At 45.6% G+C, this 13,700-nt stretch overlaps 1 protein-coding gene across 3 annotated transcripts in view; it reads right to left on the minus strand.

Moving 5' to 3' along the window:
* Nucleotides 1-221: 221 nt before the first annotated feature.
* The window catches only part of RBM5 (RNA binding motif protein 5), a 23,484-nt gene continuing 10,005 nt past the window's right edge, over nt 222-13,700 (minus strand). For all 3 annotated transcript variants that reach the window (XM_045022761.1, XM_045022762.1, XM_045022760.1), the window contains exons 7-25: nt 13,636-13,700; nt 11,741-11,801; nt 11,503-11,568; nt 10,923-11,083; nt 10,094-10,191; nt 8,598-8,685; nt 8,260-8,337; nt 8,092-8,164; nt 6,637-6,722; nt 6,202-6,280; nt 5,838-5,929; nt 5,117-5,278; nt 4,428-4,574; nt 4,278-4,349; nt 3,190-3,369; nt 2,881-2,955; nt 1,948-2,045; nt 1,735-1,864; nt 222-811 (exon numbers count right to left, since the gene is read on the minus strand). The exon at nt 13,636-13,700 is cut by the window's right edge and continues 19 nt beyond it. In XM_045022761.1, the coding sequence (XP_044878696.1) occupies nt 686-811; nt 1,735-1,864; nt 1,948-2,045; nt 2,881-2,955; nt 3,190-3,369; nt 4,278-4,349; nt 4,428-4,574; nt 5,117-5,278; nt 5,838-5,929; nt 6,202-6,280; nt 6,637-6,722; nt 8,092-8,164; nt 8,260-8,337; nt 8,598-8,685; nt 10,094-10,191; nt 10,923-11,083; nt 11,503-11,568; nt 11,741-11,801; nt 13,636-13,700 (1,937 nt within the window). In that variant the 3' untranslated portion in view covers nt 222-685. The remainder of the gene's footprint in view (nt 812-1,734; nt 1,865-1,947; nt 2,046-2,880; nt 2,956-3,189; nt 3,370-4,277; nt 4,350-4,427; nt 4,575-5,116; nt 5,279-5,837; nt 5,930-6,201; nt 6,281-6,636; nt 6,723-8,091; nt 8,165-8,259; nt 8,338-8,597; nt 8,686-10,093; nt 10,192-10,922; nt 11,084-11,502; nt 11,569-11,740; nt 11,802-13,635) is intronic.

Below are 13,700 nucleotides of genomic sequence, written 5' to 3' on the forward strand. Positions count from 1 at the left end.
CTTGAGAATCAGGAAAGAGGCCAGAAGCCAAAGAGTAAGATGAGGCCTCTGGTGACAACACTCATCACCACAAAAGACTGACTCATGGGAAGAGAGCCTGGGAGACAGGGAAGTTGCTGGGAGCCTGGAGGATGTGGATATTCTTCACCCACCCCACTGAGAACCAATGACAGGGTCAGTTTTGAGTGTTTTTCTTCTGTAAAGGAGCCAAAACCAGCAACTAGAATCAAAATCTTCAAAAAGTCTATACAAAGGTATATCATACAAAATGTACAGGAAAGTTGTGCCAACAAAACAAGACAATACAACAAAAGGAGAGGATAAACAGTGTCAAACCACAGCTAACACATCCCTCACCTGCTCCAGAGGCCCGGAGTGACACGGACACTATGCACTCTGAACTCAAAGTACATTATGTTACACTATGTACAAGAATGTATAAAGATACAGCATCCCCATTGGCCTGGCCATGAGTTTTCCAGCATGAAGGTATAGCAATTCAGACAATCCATCATGGAAGTTACATGCTGGAAGGGAAGACAGTCCAAGGGAATGAAATGATTAATCCTAACCCATACTCAGAATATGGCACTGCCACCAAGATCACAGGGTTTAACAGTCAGTTCCAGGTAACAGACAAGTCAAGTGCTTTGAGGGCTTGTAAGCCTGGAGGGTGCGGAACTCATCATTCCATCTCAGTGAAGCGAGCAAACATGGCTTTCCGCACTGCATCCTTGTATGAGTCAGCTGTGGAGACTCCGTAAGAACTCCCCTTAGCTCCCAAGCCAGCTCCTCGCATGCGCACTTGAGCCTGGAAGGAAACAGGTACTTTAGCATTGGGCATACAGTATCCTGCGCACCGCACCCACTATAGAAATCCCTATGCTGGCTGCCTGAGGGAATCTGCTACAGTGGGAAATAAGTACAATTCTTCTCAGGTCAACTGTCACCTAGCAGATGTTATGAGAGAGGGGAGATGAGAGATTTGTTGCATTCCTTTAACAGCTATTTAAGTCCCTCTAGTAGATTTATTACTAGGAGGCCTGTCTCTGGGAGCAGCCCCCAAGTCCACAGAAACAGCAAAAGCTACATGCTTATGTCTCACCTGTACACACAACTGACCTACTGCCAGGAAACACAATGAACAGGATGAGGGAAATGTGCCTCACATTAGCCAAGATGCTATTCAAACAGAAAACATGGCAGACCCAGCCCAGCTAATAAAGTCAGAATGGATGTTAGAACACATGCATGGAAGTGACCCACCTTCGAGCAGTAGAATAGGATAAGCACCTCTAGCCTTGCCCACTTCTATGTCATCTTAAAGTCAGAGAAAACTAGATTTTGAATTATAGTAAATATGGTGAAGTGCAAACTGTTCTAGCCCTTAACTTAACCCATGACCCCAACACTGATTGCTGCACTACATATGTGCACAAGTTTACCTTTCTGTTAAGACAGCTTTTAAAAACTACATGTATGCCACCTTGCACACAGATTCCGGACAGTTTCAGGAGCCCTACTTCCACAATGGTGCAGATACTTGGTGACTGGAGACGGATGTCATAGCTGGGGGTTCATGCCAGCTCAGACCTTAGTTGCAGCATATTCTGCTCCAACAGTCAGGAAAGTACTTCTTCAGGGCATCTAATTGCTGGGGACAGCCTCCACCGTAATTAGCAAAGCCAACAGATCATACAGCCAGTGCCATCTCTCCTCCTACACTGTGCTTACCTCAATGGGAGCTGTGATACCCTGGCATTTCCTTCCGAGTCCTGAACCTTCTCTCCAGCCCATGGCCTGGAGCATTTTGTTGCCAATATTACTATGGTCAATGCCATCTTTAGTAGGCTGCTCATAATTCCTACACAAGAGAAAAAACCATTAGATTAAGGAAAGCTTGTTATGTACTCTAGAAAGCCACTAGAGTGCCTGGCAAATACATACACTGTGCCAGCATCAAACACCTTCTTGCGCTTCGGCTCAGGGGGTTCTGGGATGCCATATTTCTCCCGCCGTTCAGCAGCTCTGTCTCTGTATTTCATCTGCAATGAGATATATTCTGTAGGACTGACTGCAAATGGCTGTAAGTCCAAGCATTGGAGATGCTGCTTTTGGAGCAGGCTGAACATTAATGGGAAACACTTTCTCTGCACATAAATACCCAGTCTATTTTACTGGGTAGTTCTGCCAACTGAAAGGTTTGATGACTTTGCATTAGCACAGAGGTTCTCTCACATACTCCACCTGCGACACCCAAACCAGCTCTCTTTTTGCATCACGACCAAAATGTAGCTTATAGTCACTCCACTAAAACTGAGGGCTGGGTTGGTTTGGTCAAAGGGCTTCCTCTTCTCCCCTCCCTAGTGCTTACACTATGCCCTGGACGAGACACTTAATCATGGTGAGGAGCAGGACAAGCAGGATCAAGGAAACTGGCTCCTCAGGATGTCTGAGCTGTGCATTCCTGGAGCAGAACATGATGGCACATGGGGAGTAACTACATTGGGGTGAGACTAGCAGGGCAATGAGGACAATGGCAAAATAAACAGAGCACAGCAGTTGCTAAGATCCCCCACTTCCCAGCCGATGTTAGGGTCACCACCTCCAGTGTGGGAGCCCACTCATAAAAATACTGCTGTATAGCAAAGAGTGAAAAAGCAACCCTCCTCCCTTCCCCAATAAACAGGACTTATGAGCACCTGAGTATTCAGGTCTTATTCACTAGGAAAGCCCACAAGCTTGTCACAAGGCAGATGCTTAGGATAATCTAGCTCCTGGTTATCCCCAGCTGGTGACATGGTACTGGAAAGAAACACCCCATCCATCACCAGTGCATGTTCATCTCTGGATCCCCAGTCGTGTCACATGGCCACTGACCTCTCTCTCGCGCAGCTCCAATGCTTCAAGTTCCTGCTCTGACAGCCTAGATCTCCTGTAGATATCCATGTTTTGCTGTGTCAAAGGAAGATTTCATAGTACATCATGTTAGGAGGATGCTCAAGGAGGCCACATGGTTGCTGTTTTAGAACAGTAACACCTTGGTGGTATACCTGACCAACAACTGTTGGTGCTTTCGGGAAAACAAAGCTTTCTGGTACAAGCAGTGCCATGGTACCTTGTACTACATTGTAAAACACTGCAACCAAGCCCACCTCAAAGATGGGAGCTGCTCTCACAAATAGTTACCTTGTGCAGGTCAGAGAGCTGCTGGTGTCGGACCAAGGCATCTTTGTTTGGAAACTGCCTCCTACACAGCAGACAGGCCAGCTTCTTCCAGTCAGTAAGTTTCTCTTCCTCATTCTCGATTCTTTCCAACAGGTCCTCCTCATTATCACTATCTCCACTGTAGGCAGCCACCAGGCCACGCTGGAAGGCAAGCAGGGCCACCATTAGCAAAGGGAACATCGTTCAGGAAGGCAACCACAGCAGATGGCAGGATCCTCAGTTTAAAGAGTGGGTATCACAGAAATGCGCAACAACTAAAGGAAGTGCACCTCCTCACCCACAAGCTTCCTTATAGAGTAGGGAAACAACATCATCATGCAAGTTCTCATGCCCTCCCCAATGGGCACAACTCTTCAAGGTAGTTCCACAGATTAACATCAGGGATGCTATATCTAGAGCCCTGCAAATCCACAGACAATGTTTGTTGATTGATGCAGATACAAATTTTGTATCCGCACAGGGCTCTAACCATATCCTACAAGTGGGAATGCAGCAGCCCTGGAAGAACTAATTATTCCTTCTGGCTGGTCTGCTACAACACTGACTGATGCAGTGTTTCTCAAACTTTTGTATTGGTGACCCCTTTCACACAGCAAACCTATGAGTGTGACCTCCCTTATAAATTAAAAACACTTTGTATTTAACACTATTATAAATGCTGGAGGCAAAGCAGGGTTTAGGGGTGGAGGCTGACAGCTCGCCCTGCTCCCTCCCCATGTAATAACCTTGTGATCCCCCAATGGGTCACATCCCCCAGTTTGAGAACCCCTGGACTAAAGTGTCTGTAGGGCTAGGACCATTACCTGAGCCTTTTTTATTTCTCTTGCAGAATGGATGAGACTGGGGCCCTCTCACTACATTCCATCAAGGGGTAACAGCCCACTCCACCACCTATGCCTAACGACCAGATCCCTCTGCACAAAAGACCCCAGGACTTCAAAGCAGAACAGTATCTGCTGACACTCAGATAAAAGCTGGCTGCCCTGCTCCCAGCAGCATTATCCAAAGCTGCAGCAGTATGGTAATGAATTGAATGTGTGCACACTTACTTTGAGTGGATTCTCCTCCTCTCCATTCTTTACCACCTCTGGCATGACCTGCTGTCTCTCAGACAAAGTGCCCTAGGAAAAAGAAAGACATGAGCTCTGGGCTCTGCACAACCTGCCCTGCTCTGTGACCACCTTCCTCCACATGACTACCTTTTTCTCAAAAAGGGCAAAGCCAGCATCTGCTGCTGCTGATTCCCTCCTCTCTTCCTCCCTGGAGCAGAGTGGCTGGAAGCTATTCTTAAAGTTCTCTTTCTGTTTGTTCAAGCTCTTTGCCCAGCGCTCCATGTCTTTAGCAATCTGAAACAGACAACAGGGACTGGGTCAGACAACTCACTTTGCACAATGACTCCTGAGACTTGGGATCTAGTCATTCCAACATCTCTACTCCCTGTAGGAGGTGACACACAGACTTTGACTCCGCTCTTACAGTGCTTTCCTTTAAAAGGGAATTTTCACTGTCCACAGCATGACAGAATTGCAATTTACCCTTTGCCACTTGAAAGCCTTTGAGGAATCCAGTAACCAGCTTTGATTCAAGCTACAGTGAAAGCAACAGCTTACAATTACTCCCTTAGCCCAGACACCAGCCCCTGCACGCTGCTTGTCAAAAAGATGGTGGCGCTCCTGTTATGCTATAACCCCTTGGTTTTCACAGAACTTTCCAACTCCTCCCCAGTTCTCTATTATACCTACTCTCAGGTGCAGCTACCCATCCAAACAGCTCAATCCAGATGTCCCCTGCTTCCAAAAGAACCCAGACTTTAAGAGGTTACATGTGATCGTCCAGTTCCAGAAAATCTCAGATTTCCCATCCCAGCTGTGATCTGATATTATCTCACCTGCTGAGCAGTTTTACTCTTGGGTTTCTCTTTCTTCTCCTTCCCTTCTTTGCTGGAAGGTGCACTAGTTTGCTGGTATGTTACACCCTCTGCAGCAGGCATGTAGGTCTCTTTCTCGCCATCCCAGTAAAGATACTGCTGGGTTAGGGCATTGTAGTAATACTGGGAGAGAAGTGAAAAATCAGACAGTTATCCATCTGAGATGAGCTAAGTGTACAAGGAACAACTGCTACTCCCCAACCAAGAGGAATGTTAGATTCACATTGTTATATTTGAGTCAGAGCTTTCCACAGTATCTCAAATCTTCACAAAGTGGTTAACCAGATGTCAGCCTGTTAAATCCTCTGCTTGCAAGCGCATGCATTCTAACCAGGTAGCATTACAGGAAGAACCTTCTCCTCTATTTCACAATTTCTTTTGGGACACCCCACTAAAGCCCAGAGCTAGACAAGTTTAACCAGATTCTGCAGAGCTAGAAGTCACACCAATAGGATCTATAGTTAGAGGCCTATGCTCATATGAGTTGTTCAGGGGAAAAAAAGCCATGTGAAAAACTGCTACACTGTAGGGAACACACAGCAGCCCTGAATCACTGTTGAGGGAGTGTGCTGCATTCACTATTTTACCCCCCTCCCAAGAATGTCAGTTTCCCTCACAGTTGATGAGGCATGAAACTAACAGACCTCAAAAATTATGATGGATGGGAAGAACTTGCATTTACCTGGGAGTTAGGATCATAATAGAGCCCTGTTATGGGATCATAATAATATCCTGAAGACTCATCGTATTGATAGGTAGAAGTGTCAGGGACAGCTGTAAAATCAAGATGTGGGACATGATTGCTACAGTTGAATTGAAACAGGCACCTTTTAGTTTCAGTTAAGACAACTGCGATTATAGCAACTACGAGGATAGAAAAGGCTATAAAGCACTGCCATCTTATCAACACACATTGCATTCCCCCCAGGGATACCTTCCCTGCCAACAACATGGGAAGGAAACACTAAATCAAGGGAATACATTTATCTACTGCCACCCAATCACATATGTGCTTCTGCCAACAAGAATGACTCAGCTCTGCTTACCATACTTGGTGCCAGGGACCACACCAGTTGGAGAAGCTGACTGTGCCTGGGTGCTGGTGCTAGGCTGTGCTGTTTGAGTCTGGAAAGAATTGAAACCTCATTAGGATGTCCTTGCAGGGTCCATGGAAATCAAGCCACCAACAACATATTACTCTGCACACCAGCTATTCTTGACCCACATGCTTTATATTCCTTCTCTCAAAGAGAGGAATCAAAGTTAGTGTAGAAAGAATGGCAGATAGCTGCTCTTTTGTAACTAAAAGTTCCCTGATAGACTAATTTCAGTCTACAAAGAGATTAAAGTTTGGTAAGAAAGGACTCCCCAATTTTGCTACACACTCAGTTGCAAAGCAGCACAGGAATGCCCCATGATCGATTCCAATCCTGCCTGCACAGAAAGTCAGTTGCAAGTGCTCTACAAAGTTCTATATTTACCGGAGAGTCAGGCGAGTTGGGCTGTTGATTATATAGCTGAGGACTCTGGGATACGACAGCTGCTGTAGTGGTGGTAACTGGAGCACCTGCCAACGTACAGTTTGTCAGTGAACTTATTTCCTGGAACTCTTATGACAGTACCTCATACCAGAGTTAGGGTACAGTAACTCCTCACTTAAAGTCGTCCCGGTTAACCTTGTTTCGTTGCTACGCTGCTGATCAATTAGGGAAATGCTTGTTTAAAGTTGTGCAATACTCCCTTCTAACATCATTTGGCAGCCGCCTGCTTTGTCCACTGCTTGCAGGAAGAGCAGCCCGTTGCAGCTAGCTGGTGGGGGCTTGTAACCAACCAGGGTGGACCGGAAGCCCCCCATCAGCTCCCCACTCCCCTAAGTTCCCTGTGCTGCAGCCGCCCAGCAGGCTATCAATTGCTAGGCAGTTCAGCTGTCCCTCCCCCCACTGCCATGTGCTGCTCCTGCCCTCTGCCTTGGAGCTGCTCCCAGAGACTCCTGCTTGCTGTGCAGAGGGGTGGAGGGGGGGGGGGGGAAGCTAGGAGTCAGGGGAGTAACTCCTGTGACCACCCCCCACATGACCCCCGCCCCCAGCCCGGGACCCACCCCCGCCCAATCTGGAGCTGCTCCTGCAAGTCAGACCAGGCAGCACAGTCACAGCCTGCTCTGAAGGGGCGGGGCCAAGCGACACAGCTGCAGCCTGCCTTCCCCTGAGCTGCAGCTGCTTTGGAGGCTGGAGGGAGAGCAGTGTGGCCAGACTCTGGCCCGGCCTCTTCCCTTCTGGCTCTGCTGCCTCTCCTTGCCCCTTCTGTTGGGAGGGAGGGGCTGTGTCCCACCTCTCCCTCTCTATACCTGTTCATAAGCTGATCCCCTTCTCTGGTGCTTCCCTTTTTTACTAAAAAAAATTCGGCGTATGAACAAGTATATAGGTAATTCAATCTACATAGACTGGGAAATACTTTTTTTTACAGAAGGAGATATGAACAGACTCTGGGAATGGAACAGTTAATACAGCATGGTCAATACGTGCAGGATCTTTCTTGGCATGAATGTCAAACATTTACTATGCCAGAAGGCAGCCACCTTGCCTACATCCAACAGTAATTCCTGGTAAACAACAGCTGCCAGCATCAAAGATTAGGCTGGAGCAGCTCAGGTGTGGCTTTGAGACAAATGCAGCTCTGAGTTCTAAAGGGGAGTACATAGCAGTCTTCCATTTTAAATGAGTTGCAACCAGAAGAGACTAGAGGTCCCTACGTGTTCCATCTTGAGCAGACCTTGGCCACTCTGGTTTGCTGAAGATCAGAGACTCCTTTATTTCAAATGGCAGAATCAGCTAGAACTGCTGACGCTAAATGGTATTCACTTGATTCTGCAGAGATTAATACTGCTACACAACTCACATCCCAAAAAAAGAGCTACTCGGAAACAAAGAAGATATTACCTGATATAACAGATGCTTCTGTGTCCAACGCTCCAGCTTGACTCTGGTAGTACTGCTGGTAGTCCTGCGAGTACTGTGAAGGGAAGCACAAAGTAAGTGTCCGGTTGATCAGACTTTTGCTCAGACAACAAGTAAACACTGCTAACAGCATTAACCAACGTTACCCACCTGCGCATACTGGGTATAACCATCTTGCCCTGGCTGGAGGTAGCTGTAGTCAATGGTGCCTCCTTCTCCACTATGAGGCTGTAAATTCCAGCAGAGAGTTTTATCAAAAAAAAATCAGTTCCTGCATTTCACTGTTTCTAAAATGTGCTAATACTGTATCCAAGCCAACAAGCTTGCTAGCTGTTGTGACCATTCTCTTCCTTAGTACTCTGTTCTGTATCTCCATTTACCCAAGTCAGGAATATTAAATCGTCACTAGTGGGACTAAGTATTCTCTAGTTTCATTTCAGCAAAAGTAATGCGCTAGTGTATGGAAGCCTCCCCCTCCCAAATCCTACCTGGGTGGATGACCACTGAGCTGCAGCGATGGCTGTGCTTGCCACGGAGAAGGCGCTGACCCGGTTACCATCTGGGAGAAGCAAATCTCTGAAATCAGGAAGATGAAGTTACATGAATGAGCAAGTGATGCTTTCTCTCAGGCAGCCTCCACGCAGGAAATCTCCCTGTATTCTATAGTCCCAAGGGGATTCACTGACGATGCTACATGTGGATCTCTAAAGATACCTACAAACATCCTCTCAGATGTCCCAGCCAGCTGAAGTGCAGCCTGGCAAGTTTGGGGGAATGGGATAGTTACTTTGAGGCTCACTACTGTGCAATCCAGAAATACTGAACAGAAATTATTTTGGGGAGATAATTGTGCATCTCTTAAAAAATCAGTGGCAATGAGAGGGGCTTGAAAATGCAGATGAGGAATACCCAGCCGGAGTTGATGGTTGTATTTTCACTTCATGTGAAATGATGGACAAGCAACAGCAGACACTGGTTAGGCGAGCAGAGACATTTCCCCAAACAGCAGAGGCCATAAAACAGGGAAGGCGTACACACTACAAAGCTACTTTTGGCGGCAAAACAAAACCACCTCAGCGACAGCCATAAAGCTTTTTGTGGCAAAGTTAAAGCGACAAAGCATCAGTGTAGAGACTGCTGTTTGTTTTGTTGGCATAACTGGCTTCCATCACTATCCCACAATGCCTGCTGTGACTGCTCTGCTCACTGTTTTGATCTTTGCTGCCCTACATGCATACGCCCCTCCCCTTTCAAAGCTCTGGAAGGATCTGACAGCTGAGAATGCTAACCTGGAATGCTCCTGTTCTGCCCTGCACTAGGAGAACGAACGAACAAACGAACGCACGCACAGAGAGAGAGAGTGTGTGTGTGAGGGGGGGGGTGTTGGAGAGGAACCGCCGTGCTCCTTTGACATTCCTCAGCAGGGAGAGCTCACAGAGCTGCTCAGGATGCCGCTCCCGGCAGCTGAGGAGGCTATGGGAGAATTTGGAGGGAATTATAGAATCATAGGTAGGCAGGCAGAGGGCTGCTTTGGGGGAGACTGCTGTGCCTGCCGAGCAGAGCCAGGGGCTGACATGGGGGCAGGGGGTGTTGTGAGAAGTTGGCCAGCCTGCTGTCTCTCCCCGTTCCCTCCCCTTCAGATAAAAAATGGCTGACAATCTACTAGGATGCCCCTGGAACATGGGATTGAGAAACCTGTATCATGTGTCGCTGTACCTGCACCGTGAGATACTGCATATCCTTCCCAAAGCACCCTGCGGCCAGTTTCACAGTGGGATAACTACCCACAGTGCACTGCTCTCTGTGTCAATGTAAGAGCTGTTTCTGTGGATGCACTCTGCCAACACAAGGAGCTAGCGTGGACATACAACAGCATTTTTAATTCACACACTTTAATTAAAGCAGCATAACTTTTGCCGACAAAACTCTGTAGTGTAGACAAGGCTGTAATAGAGTTAGGAAAAGTCAAGCGCTTGTAACTCACTTTCTGGCACTCTTTGCAAAATCAACACCAATTGTTTTGCCATCAATTTTCAATGGTGGCTGAAGACTTTGTAAAATCTGCAACAACTGAGATGCATCCTAAAAAGAGAAAATACCTGTGAGTATAGTACAAGCTACCAACTAAAAAAGCAAGGTATTGTTGAAATGAAGATTCAGTAGTCTTCATCCCAATTAAGTATCAAACGTGCCAACTTCTAAGGAAAAGATGGATAAATTACATGCAATTGCACATGCTATTCGCAACTGGCTATGAATACAAACATTTCCCCACTCCCTTCATACTACAAGGGTAGATTTAGTGCTCTTGAGAAACGACAGCACTGATCAAAACCATGGTCTGTGGACAAGCTCTGAAAGACTCCCAGATGCAGCTTTGTCAATGTACCTTCCTCCTGATCGGCAAAACCTCTGGCTCTTGAATTCTCAATTGGCCAAAATGGTCTGTGAAATGAGGTCCACACGGAACTTACCTGAGACTAAACTACCTGTTTTCCGTAGCCAAGATCAGGATTCAAACCTAGTCTACAGAAACTAGAGCACAGATCCTACTCTCTAACACCAAAAAGCTTTCTTTTCCCCTGTATGTATGTTTCATTTAAGGATCTAGGTGCTTTTTCACCACCATGAGGATAATGAAGAAATAGGTGAATGGTTAAGTGATACACTCACTGTTACAGTGAACCAGGGCAGACCAGGAAATAGAAGCCAACATCCTAATTCCTCGCTTCAGCCACTAGCCCATGATGGCAATGCACTTCTCACAAGGTTGTTTCAAATTTTTACATCAAAGTGCATTATTAAACTCTCACCATTGCAGAAGACAGCTGCACAAATGCAAAGCCCCGATTCTGCTGGGTCTGCTTGTCTTTGATAAGGCGAATGTTATTGACTGCCAGCGAAGCATATGGAGACAGTGCGGTCATGATGGAATCCACTACTGTGTGGGGAGCTATGTTTCGTAGAATGATGGCTGAAGGAAGAAAGAGACAAAGTGTTACAACAGTTATATTCATAAATGCTCCTCAGTACTTTTAGTTATTATGAAACCAATGATTGTTGGAAGGTCCCTCAGCATTAGACCTTAAATAGCAAAAAGAAATAACTATTTTTAAAGAAAATTTAAGGAACTCTCTTATCTGGAAAGAGAAGGAGGATAATTTTTTCCCCAAAGTTTTATGATACATGCAGATAGAACCTGCCTACACACATCACTAGGTATGACTTATAGGAGAAATTCAATAAACATGCCTCATGGAGCACGCTACACTGAACAACCTGCATTGAAAAGGTAACAAATACACAGTATGACACAGACACTAGAGAGGATTTTCAGCTAGATCATTCTGTCTAACACATGAAGTCAAAGAAAAAGCAGAGAGATTAACTTACTATCACAGTAGTAATCCACAGACTGAACAGCTTCTGCTGATCCAGGTGGTACCTCCTGTTCTGAATCTTCATTGGAAACAGGAATAAATAGCTGTTAATCATACAGCATGGATCTCTCACTCAAAGTTAAAATAGACTCAATGAGCCAACCTAGGACCTGTGATCCCATTTAGTTTCCAACTGCGACAGGAAATATTCCACGTAACAAAACGTGCTAAAAAAGCTGAAAGTGACTTACCAAATTTATCTGCTCCACAGCGGAAGCATTTTAACCTTCTCCTGAAGTTGTAAAGGCAGCACTACGGGACAAAACAATCGTACTGAGATTTTACAGGGTTCATACCCTATCTGGCACGCTATGAAATGTCCTTATGATGTACTGTATATCTTCATTATGATGCTATAGTCAGACTGAACATGCCAGATTAGATTTAAGATGTATCACAGCTGCTATGCCACAAAGTATTAGAACAAAGGCAGTTAACAGGTGATTCTGCCTTAAATTAAATTACTCGGGTATTTGATAGCCTCCGGTCTACGATCCCAGCCATGTAAAATATTCATGTACTACTATTACAGGCTCATGACTGTCATGCTAAACCATCCCAATCTGGTAGGCCACAATGTGCTACTGTTGCTTACTTCCTGATTAACTAGACATAGTCTAATTTGCCATGGAGTTTTGGCAACTTGGTCTTGGGCAGCCCAGTCTCCACTGCAGATTACAGCATGTATATATAAATGAGACACAGCAAGCACTGATTAGTACAACCCAGGTCTCTATGTGGTTAACTTGTATAACTGCCAGAGAGAGCTGAGAACAACTTTTCTGTAAGAGGCGAGAAACAAGCTAGAGTGACTTAAAGCTTGCCTGGAATCAACCCATCTCAGCACTGCTGCAGGTAAACAACAGACAAAGCATTTTGAGTTTCAAAGATTGCTCCACTGAGCCCCACAGAGTGATCAGAATGGTTCTTTGGGGCACAAACATGATGCAACAGAAAGATGCGAAAGTTACATTCCTCCATTAAAAGCTGGCATTTGATCCAAGCCTAGCCTGCTGAAGGCAGGCATCTTGCTGTGAAGTAGCATTGGAGTAGCTCCCATATGGGTGGGGTCAATGAAGCCTGGCCTGCAGATTACCATTTTAAGACTTGGTTATTTACACAAGTGTCTCAAAGTTAAATCAGAATTATAGTAAATCTGTTTCCAGTCTCTCTCTAACTGCTGCTTAGACAGATGGGCTACCACCACCAGCATATCAGATTTAGTTTAGTGACCTATGTCTTAAATACATTATTTAAACTGCATGCTATTTGCCATGCAACTTGGAACACAAAATAAATATGGATGGAAGCTTTCTTTAGTGCCATGAAATGCCATGCTGCCAAACGTGTGACCCTAGAGGCTGCTCAGTTACAGCATCCTGCCTGTGGGCCAGAGATCTAGTCATGCTCACACCCCCTTTTAATAGTGTTTTATTAAAATGGGGGTACAAGGCTGGGAAGCAATATGGACAGAGCAATCTGTTTTTGTTCTTGTTGGGTCATTTCCACTTTGGGCTCAGCAAAGAACATGAGTGTATTTACTACTGAATAGTAATACAGCACTGGGTTAGGGTGGTCATATCCTACATTAGCACTCAACATCTACTATAGTAGAGAAATACGGAATTCAGCTGACAAATTCTTAAATCTGATGTCAGATGAGTACCAATAGCTCATTAGCTCGATCTTATGCCAAGATCCTCAACCGAAAATCCTAAAGTAAGATTGGATGCCTTTCTGAAAGATGCACTCCAGTTCAGCCACAGGTTACCTGACTCAATGCAACAATTGCTGGGGTAAAATTCCATGGCCTGTGTTATGAAGGTCACTTCTGGCCACAATCTATGAATTGCTGTCCATGTCATTTCAGGTCTCTCTTGACTGAGCATCTCCCTTTCATTTGACCTATGTTTCGTTTTATTTGGCCCCAGAGATGGCACATTTTAATCTTTTGTTCCTTATCATCTGATCTCGCAGGAATTGGCAACATCTGCAAGGTTAACATACCTCTTTTCCCGTATCAATGGTGGTAAACAGAACAGAACCCTAATGTTGATTAGAACTCTGCAGAAACCATGCATCTTACCTTGTTACAAAGCCAGTCTTCAAATTTAGGCCTTGGGTTGCTGTAGTGCATTGCAATCTGCTTCC

The sequence above is a fragment of the Mauremys mutica genome, chromosome 7, assembly GCF_020497125.1.
Source record: "Mauremys mutica isolate MM-2020 ecotype Southern chromosome 7, ASM2049712v1, whole genome shotgun sequence".
Taxonomy (NCBI): Eukaryota; Metazoa; Chordata; order Testudines; family Geoemydidae; genus Mauremys; species Mauremys mutica.